The following is a 9,002-nucleotide window of genomic DNA, read 5'->3' on the forward strand; positions in this document are numbered from 1 at the left end:
ATGATGCAATCATGCAACCTGTTAAAAGTTGTAAAGGCAAAAATAAAAACAGGACTAGAATGGGATCAAGGAAGAGTGTGTGACTTTAATTGTGTCTATGTTTATTTCTTGAAAAAGATCCAAAGTGGGGCGCCTGGGTGGCTCAGTCAGTTGAGCATCCAACTTTTTTTTTTTTAAAGATTTTATTTATTCATTTGAGAGAGAGAAAGAGAAAGAGAGAGAGAGAGAGAAAGAGCACAAGAGGGGGGAGTGGGAGAGGGAGAGGGAGAAGCAGACTCCCCACTGAGCAGGGAACCCGATGTGGGACTCGATCCCGGGACTCCAGGATCGTGACCCGAGCTGAAGGCAGTTGCTTAACCAACTGAGCCACCCAGGTGCCCGAGCATCCAAGTCTTGATTTCGTCTCAGGTCATGGTCTGAGGAATCTGAGATTGAGCCCTCTGCTGAGCTCAGAGCCTGCTTGAGAGTCTTTCACCCTCTGCTCCTCTCCCTGCTCATACACGCTTACTCGCTTTCTCTCAAATAAATAAAATTTTTAAGTCTTGAAAAAGATCCAAAGAAAACATGACAAAATATTAAGATCTGTTAAATCCAGGCGGGGTACATGTATACTCTATATTATTCTCCACACTTCTTTATGTGGTTGAAAAACTATGTAACTTTATTTTTTAAAGACTCTATTTACTTATTTGAGAGAAAGAAAGAGCATGAGTTGGGGGAAGGAGCAGAGGGAGAGGGAGAAGCAGGCTCCTCGCTGAGCAGGGAGCCTGATGCGGGGCTTGATCCCAGAACTCCAAAACCATGACCCAAGTCGAAGGCACACGCTTAACCAACAGAGCCACCCAGGCACCCTGAAAAACTAGGTAACTTTAGAAAGAAAAAAGTTTTTAAAATTTGTGTTGAAATATTGGTATCACACAGCTCTTTTCAAGTTCCACAGTTATATGGATTGCTATCACCAAAAAATAAAGTTTGACCCGTAATTTATACCTTAGACCAAGAAAAGCCCCAAATGGGGCGCCTGGGTGGCTCAGATGGTTAAGCGTCTGCCTTCGGCTCAGGTCATGATCCCAGGGTCCTGGGATCGAGTCCCGCATCGGGCTCCCTGCTCCTTGGGAGCCTGCTTCTCCCTCTGCTTCTCTCCCTCTCTCTCTCTCCTCCTCTGTCTCTCATGAATAAATAAATAAAATCTTTAAAAAAAAAAAAGAAAAGCCCCAAATGAATCAACGACTTAAATATTAAAAAAAGGGACGCCTGGGTGGCTCAGTCGTTAAGCGTCTGCCTTCGGCTCAGGTCATGATCCCAGGGTCCTGGGATCGAGCCCCGCATCGGGCTCCCTGCTCGGCGGGAAGCCTGCTTCTCCCTCTCCCATTCCCCCACTTGTGTTCCGTCTCTCGCTCTCTCTCTATTAAATAAATAAAATCTTTTAAAAAAATAAAATAAATTAAAAAATTTAACCATGAAAATACTAGAAGAAATGATAGAATTAAAGATTTTATTTATTTATCTGACAGAGAGAGAGAGAGAGACAGCGAGAGACGGAACACAAGTGGGGGAATGGGAGAGGGAGAAGCAGGCTTCCCGCCGAGCAGGGAGCCCGATGCGGGGCTCGATCCCAGGATTCTGGGATCATGACCTGAGCCGAAGGCAGACGCTTAATGACTGAGCCACTCAGGCGCCCCTAGAATTATTTTATAATCTCAGACGAGGGTAAAACTTTCTAAATAGGTCACAAAATCTAGGAACTGTTAAAAAAATTAATAAATAAACTACATTTTAAAAGTCTTAATGGCGCCCTTTAAAGGGGCGCCAGGGTGGCTCAGTCAGTTAAGCATCTGTCTTTGGCTCAGGTCATGATCCCAGGGTCCTGGGATCAAGCCCTGCATCGGGCTCCCTGCTCAGTGGGGAGCCTGCTTCTCCCTCTCCCTGTTGCTCCCCCTGCTTGAGTCAAATAAATAAAATCTTTTTTTTAAAGATTTTATTTATTTATTTATTTGAGAGAGAGAGAATGAGAGATAGCACAAGGGGGAAGAGGGTCAGAGGGAGAAGCAGACTCCCCGCTGAGCAGGGAGCCCGATGCGGGACTAGATCCTGGGTCTCCAGGATCATGACCTGAGCTGAAGGCAGTCGCTTAACCAACTGAGCCACCCAGGCGCCCTCAAATAAATAAAATCTTAAAAATAAATATATAAAGTCTTATTATATAAGGAGCCCTTCCCCAATTAAACAGAAAGACTAATAAACAGAAAAATGAGAAAAAGCAGTTTACAAAAAAAGAAATACAAGTGGCTCCTTAACACACGAAGATATTCAACCTCACTCATCATAAGATAAATGTAAATGAAAAACATGGGAACTATTTCTCACCTTTTATAATACTGTCAAACATCAAAAATATCTAACAACCAAGACATAAAAAAAGAGGCATTCTGATATATTACCGATGGGAGTATAAAGTGAAACAATCTGAATAGGGCAATTTGAAATATTTATTAAACTCTAGGAACACATATACTCTTTGACCCAGTAATTCTGCTTTCAGTTAATATATAACTATGCAAGGTTATATCTGTATTAGCAAATTTCCAAAATAGAGTACCAGTTTATTTTCTTTTTTAAAGATTTTATTTATTTGACAGAGGGAGAGCACAAGTAGGGGGAGCGGTAGAGGGAGAGGCAGGCTCCCCCACCCCCTCCAGCAGGGAGCCCGATGCAGGGCTCAATCTGGGGATCCTGGGATCATGACCTGAGCCAAAGGGAGATGCTTAACCAACTGAGCCACCCAGGTGCCCCTAGATACCAGTTTAAAAAAAAAAAAAAACAGAGTACCAGGGATGCCTGGGTGACTCAGTCCATTAAGTGTCTGCCTTTGGCTCAGGTCGTGATCTCACCATCCTGGGATCAAGTCCCAAATCGGGCTCCTTGCTCAGCAGGGAGCCTGCCTCTCCCTCTGTCTGAAGCTCCCCCTTCCTTATGCGCATGTGCTCTCTCACTCTGACAAATAAAATCTAAAAAAAAAAAAAAAAGTACCAGTTAAATTATGGTGTATCTGTATCAATACCATGCAGCTGCTTAAACAGAGTGAGAGCTTCATATATACTAAGTTAAAGTAAAAAAGAGAAGCAGTGGCAAAATAATGATACATACAGTATAAAACCATTTTGTGTTTAAAAAGTAGGGGGATAAAGAAGACATGTATTTGTTCATGTATATAAAATTAATGCTAGAGGGACACCTGGGTGGCTCAGTCAGTTAAATATCTGCCTTCGGCTCAGGTCATGATCCCAGGGTCCCGGAATCGAGTCCCACATCAGGCTCCCTGCTCCAGCAGAGAGCCTGCTTCTCCCTCTGCCTGCCCCTGCCCCCTACTTGTGCTCTGTCCCCCTCTCTAATAAATAAATAAATCTTTAAAAATAAAAACATAATAAAATTAATGCTAGAGAAACACAAGAAATGAAACTCGAAGAAAATGCTAACACTGGGAGATGAGGTATAGTGATGGAAGACACTGTGTACCATTTTGAATTTTGAATCTTATGATTTAGTACCTCCTCAGAAAATACAATTTAAAATTTCAAAGTTTTGGGCGCCTGGGTGGCTCAGTTGGTTAAGCGACTGCCTTCGGCTCAGGTCATGATCCTGGAGTCCCTAGATCGAGTCCCGCATCGGGCTCCCTGCTCGGCGGGGAGTCTGCTTCTCCCTCTGACCCTCTCCCCTCTCATGTGCTCTCTCTCTCAAATAAATAAAATCTTTAAAAAAAAATTAAAAATTAAATTTCAAAGTTTTGAGGGGCACCTGGGTGGCTCAGATGGTTAAGCGTCTGCCTTCAGCTCAGGTCATGATCCCAGGGTCCTGGGATCGAGTCCTGCATCGGGCTCCCTGCTCCTTGGGAGCCTGCTTCTCCCTCTGCCTCTCTCTCTCTCTTTCATGAATAAATAAATAAATAAAATCTTTAAAAAAATAAAAAATAAAAAATAAAATTTCAAAGTTTGGGGACACCTGGGTGGCTCAGTCAGTTAAGCATCCAACTCTTGATTTCAGCTCTAGTCATGATCTCAGGGTCGTGAGACTGAGCCCTGTGTGGGGCTCCACGCTCAGCCTGAGTCTGCATGTCCCTCTCCCTCCTCCTCTGCCCCTCCCCCCAAATATTTTTTAAAAATAAAATGCCATTTTTACTTAAAAGTGTTCTTATACTATTTTTAATATGGTATTTATCACATTAGTGTGATTCATTTTGTCTTGGGGTTTATCATTTAATTTGGTTCAAGAACAGCTATTATCTAGGATATCCAGATTTCACCTTTAAAAAGTTATTTGAGGGGTGCCTGGGTGGCTCAGTTAGTTAAGCAGCTGCCTTCAGCTGGGGTCATGATCCCGCAGTCCTGGGATGGAGGCCCACATCAGGCTCCCTTCTCAGCAGGGAGCCTGCCTCTCCCTTTCCCCCAATCCTGCTTGTTCTCTCTCTTTCTCTCAAATGAATAAATAAAATCTTTTTTTTTTTTTAAGATTTATTTATTTGACAGAGAAAGAGATAGCGAGAGCAGGAACACAAGCAGGGGGAGTGGGAGAGGGAGAAGCAGGCTTCCTGCCAAGCAGGGAGCCCGATGTAGGGCTCGATCCCAGGACCCTGGGATCATGACATGAGCCGAGGGCAGACACTTAACAAATGAGCCACCCAGGAGCCCCAGTAAATAAAATCTTCGAAAAAAGTCATTTAAAAAATACATAAGGCTGCAGAATTGCTAAGTGTGACCAATAATGGTGCCTCGGAAAACTCTTATGAACAATTAAGGTAGTAGAGATGTGCCACAGACACAAATTTGAATATTAATTATAAGGCTTAGGACAATTAAAAGATGTCCTTAGGGGTGCCTGACTGGCTCAATCAACAGAGCATGCAACTCTTGATCTCAGAGTTGGGAGTTCAAGCCCCACCCTGGGTGTAGATATTACTTAAAAATAAAAATTAAAAAAAAAAAAAAAAAAAGTGTCCTTAGATCCTGAGGAAAAATAGACAAATGTTAAAAATAAAAAGGGGTACCTGGGTGGTGCAATCAGCTAGGTGTCTGACTCTTTGTTTTCAGCTCAGGTTGTGATCTAGGGCCTGGTGAGATGGAGCCCCCACATGGGGCTCCACTCAACACACAGTAGTAGGCTTAAGGCTCTCTCTGTCCCCCCTGCCCCTCCCTTTTCCAGTGGGCGCTTTCTTTCTTTCTCTCTAAAATAAATCTTGTCAATCAGAGAAAGACAATTATCATTTGATCTCACTCATAGGTGGAATTTAAGAAACAAAACAGAGGATCATAGGGGAAGAGAGGAAAAAATAAAACAAGACAAAATCAGAGAGGGAGACAAACCATAAGAGACTCTTATCACAGGAAACAAACTGAGGTTACTGGAGGGGAGGGGGTGGGGGGATGGGATAACTGGGTGTTGGACATTAAGGAGGGTTCCTGATGTAATGAGCACTGGGATTATATAAGATTATATAAGACTGATGAATCAGTGACCTCTAGATCTGAAATCAGTAACATGTTAATTAACTGAATTTAAATAAAATTTTTAAAAAACAAAAGGAGAAAAAAATAAATCTAAATAAATAAATGGGTATGCACTAGAAGTAAAAAAAAGACTAGAAACCACAGTTCTACTTTACGGCCCTTAAAAAGAAATACTGAGTGCTAAGACAATATCAATAGGGAAAGAACAGTGTTGTTAACAAATACTGGAAACTGGGACATATCTATGGGCAAAAAAGACCCCTGCCTTACACCATACACAAAAATTAACTCAAAATGGAGTGCCTGGCTGGCTCCGTCGGTAGAGTATGCAACCCTAGATCTCTCAGGGTCGTGAGTTCTAGCCCCAAGTTGGGAGTCAAACCTACTTTAAAAAAAAAAAACCTAACTCAAAATGGATCATAGACCTATATACGTAGAGCTAAAACTCTAAAGCTTTGAAAAGAAAACACAAAAGTAAATGGTTTCTGAGCCATGACACCAAAAACATAAGTGACACAAGAAAAAAATAAACTGGACATATCAAAATTGAAAACTTTTGTGTTGTAAATGGTATTAATCAAGAAAGTAAAAAGACAATACATAAAATAGGAGAAATATTTGCAAATTATCTGAGAATTTGTGTCCGGAATATACAAAGAATGTTAAAACTCAATAATAGTAATAATATAAAGAATCCAGAGGACCGGGGCACCTGGGTGGCTCAGCTGGTTAAGCGTTTACCTTTCACTCAGGTCATGATCCCGGGGTCCTGGGATCGCTGCTCCACGGGGAGTCGGCTTCTCCCTTTGCTTCTCCCTCTGCCTCTTCCCTTTCCCCCCTACTCATGCTCTCTCCCTCTGTTTGTCTCTCAAATAAATAAAAAAAAACTTAAAAAAGAATCCAAAGGATCGGAGCAGACATTTTTCTAAAGAGACACAAATGACCAATAAGCACATGAAAAGATGCTCAACATTAGTCACCAGGGATATGCAAATCAAAACCACGATGAAATACCATCTCATACCCACTAGCAAGACACAAAGGCATACAAAGAAAGTGGTGCCTTCATTCATTGCCTGTGGGAATGTAAAAAAATATGAGGCCATTTTAAAAAATAGTTCAGTGGGAGGCACCTGGATGGTTCAGTTGATGGAGCCTCTGGATTTTGGCTCAGGTCCTGATCTCAGAGTCCTGGAATCAAGCCGAGTCAAGTTCCATGCTCAGGGGGAAGTTTGCTTAAGGATTCTCTCCATCCCCCTGCTTGCGTGCTAACGCTCTCTCTAAAATAAATAAATAAATCTTTAAAAATTTTTTTTAAAAGTTCAGCTGTTCCTCAAATTATAGGGTTCCATTTATATGAAATATCCAAATAGGCAATCTATAGATAAAGAAAGTAGACTGTCTCTGCCTGAGGGTGGGGGTGGATGACAGGGAGGTGGAGAGATTGTAAAGTGACAGCTAAAGAAGGGATAAGAAACTTCTTTTAGGAGTAATGAAAATGTTCTAAAATTAGAACTAGAACAGAATTAGACTGTGGGGGCTTGTGGGTGGCTCAGTTGTTTAAGCCTGTGCCTTCAGCTCAGGTCATGATCCCAGGGTCTTGGGATCCAGCCTGAGGCAGGCTCCCTGCTCAGCAGGGAACGTGCTTCTCCCTCTCCCTCTGCCTGCCTCTCTGACTACTTGTGCTCTCTGTCAAATAAATAAGTAAAATTAAAAAAAAAAATTAGACTGTGGTAATGATTACACAACTCTGTGAATATACTAAATTATGTGTATATACTAGGTTAATTTTATGTTTTTTGAATTAAATCTCAATAATGCTGTTACAAAATACTCCTTAAACGCTAGTATGATTATAGGAATCCACCAGTGTAAAAAAAAAAAATGCCCAACAGTTTCTAAGACCCAAGAATGCAGCTATCTTAGATACCTTACCAATTTTGATCTCCACTCCTCATGACCGAAGAGGCTAAACAGAGCTTCTCTCGGATGGACCATGGCTCTGTAGGGCCAGTACTCAGCAGCTTGTGTTCTAAAAGGAGAAAAGTCTTAGAGAACAACCACTGAGGCACTAGTTCTAAGGCCCAAAGGAAGGACTAAAAGCCTAATGCAAAACATCCCACCTTGTGGAACAAAGTGAGTTACTATCACGGAATCTTCATTTTCACCTCTCTACTAAAATATCATAAACGATTCATTCCCCGCAAAATTGCACTGAGTATCTGGCAAAACATTTTACTTCTTCAAATGACATGGCTACTTTATTTTAAAAAGGCAGGGGAGAATGTCAGAGTAAGATAAGGCAGTTCTCACGACAGGCCCAGTTTTAAGACCAAAAAAAAAAAAAACAAAAAAGACTACTTGATTCCAATTTGAACGCGAGGGCTTATTTCCCAGGATTCCGAGCAGCCGCTCCCCTCCCCCACCTACTGCCCTGCCTCCTTCCTAGCATAAACTTGTTTACTTTCCTCGGTACTTCTACCCCCATGTAGCTGTCGGACATAATAAAAGACCTTTTCAACGTACGAAACAGGAAAATGGCTGAGATGCACAAAACGCAATTTCCCTAGCGGCCGAAAAAGCTAAAGTACCCCATTTCTCTGGGAGCTGGACCACGGGACTCACAAACGCTGGCCAGAAACCGAACGGCTCTCTGAGAGCAGATTGCTCCCTGTGGCTCACAGCATCTCTTCGTCTGCACACCCAAGTCTCCTGAGCCCCTTTATCTCGCACCCCACAGAGTTCCCAAACACATAAGGATTCGCTGAGCTGCTTCTCTCAAATCCCCGCAGCCTCCCTGAGACCCAACACCCTACACTTCTTCTGGGCCTCTAATCGTTAGTCTTCACGATACGGTCGAGTGCAGGTCCCTCAAGACCCTGGGCTCTTGGGCAATCATTGTTCCTAATCCCCAAGCGTGTGACAGAAATCTGGTACCTAGGCTCTGGTCTAAAAGGCCTTCCACGCAAAGACAGTGGACATACTTACTACCCGTTCCGGTCGCCATCTTGGCCCTGAAGTCTCCACCCCCCTCAGGGAAGACGGTCTAGTGCGGCCCAAGCCCGGGAACTCTGGGAAATAGAGTCCGGGAGTTTGTTCGCGATGCCTCCTGGGAAGCGTAGTCCCAACCCCCAGGATGAGCAAGCCCTAAACCAGGCCTCTTGGGTGCTCCTGGGAAGGAATGTGCTAAACGAGGATGGCGCTGAAGCCTCAGAATTTCCTTTAGGTTTCTTAGAAAAGAAGTTCCTAGGGTCCAAGGAAAAGTGTTAAGCGCGAAGAATTGTAGGCGGCCCAACTCCAAATTCCGTCAGTTGGTAACCCGGAGCCACAATAGAAGGCAGGGGTCAAGCCGGAGCAAACCGTCTACCAGTCGCATCCGCCCCTTTTCCTTGCGCTGATTGGCAGCTGCAGGCTTCGCTGTCTGATTGGCCGAACGAATGCAGCGCGTAATTTAAAACATTGTATCAGTAACAAAGGTGCTCCTCGTGGGTGGAGTTGTGC

At 43.3% G+C, this 9,002-nt stretch overlaps 1 protein-coding gene across 6 annotated transcripts in view; it reads right to left on the bottom strand.

The window, feature by feature from the left end:
- Nucleotides 1–8,585, bottom strand: part of BRD8 (bromodomain containing 8) — a 34,336-nt gene extending 25,751 nt beyond the window's left edge. For 5 of the 6 annotated variants that reach the window (XM_088023267.1, XM_028103542.2, XM_028103543.2 and 2 more), the window contains exons 1-2: nucleotides 8,490–8,585; nucleotides 7,437–7,533 (exon numbers count right to left, since the gene is read on the bottom strand). In XM_088023267.1, the coding sequence (XP_087879393.1) occupies nucleotides 7,437–7,533; nucleotides 8,490–8,508 (116 nt within the window). In that variant the 5' untranslated portion in view covers nucleotides 8,509–8,585. Of the gene's footprint in view, nucleotides 1–7,436; nucleotides 7,534–8,485 lie in introns of all 6 variants that reach the window. The other variant, XM_028103544.2, reaches the window with a different exon arrangement.
- Between the last annotated feature and the right edge of the window lie 417 nt (nucleotides 8,586–9,002).

Source organism: Eumetopias jubatus, unplaced genomic scaffold (genome assembly GCF_037043125.1).
Source record: "Eumetopias jubatus isolate StellerSeaLion01/CBP00866 unplaced genomic scaffold, mEumJub1_p1.0 scaffold_5, whole genome shotgun sequence".
Classification (NCBI taxonomy): Eukaryota; Metazoa; Chordata; class Mammalia; order Carnivora; family Otariidae; genus Eumetopias; species Eumetopias jubatus.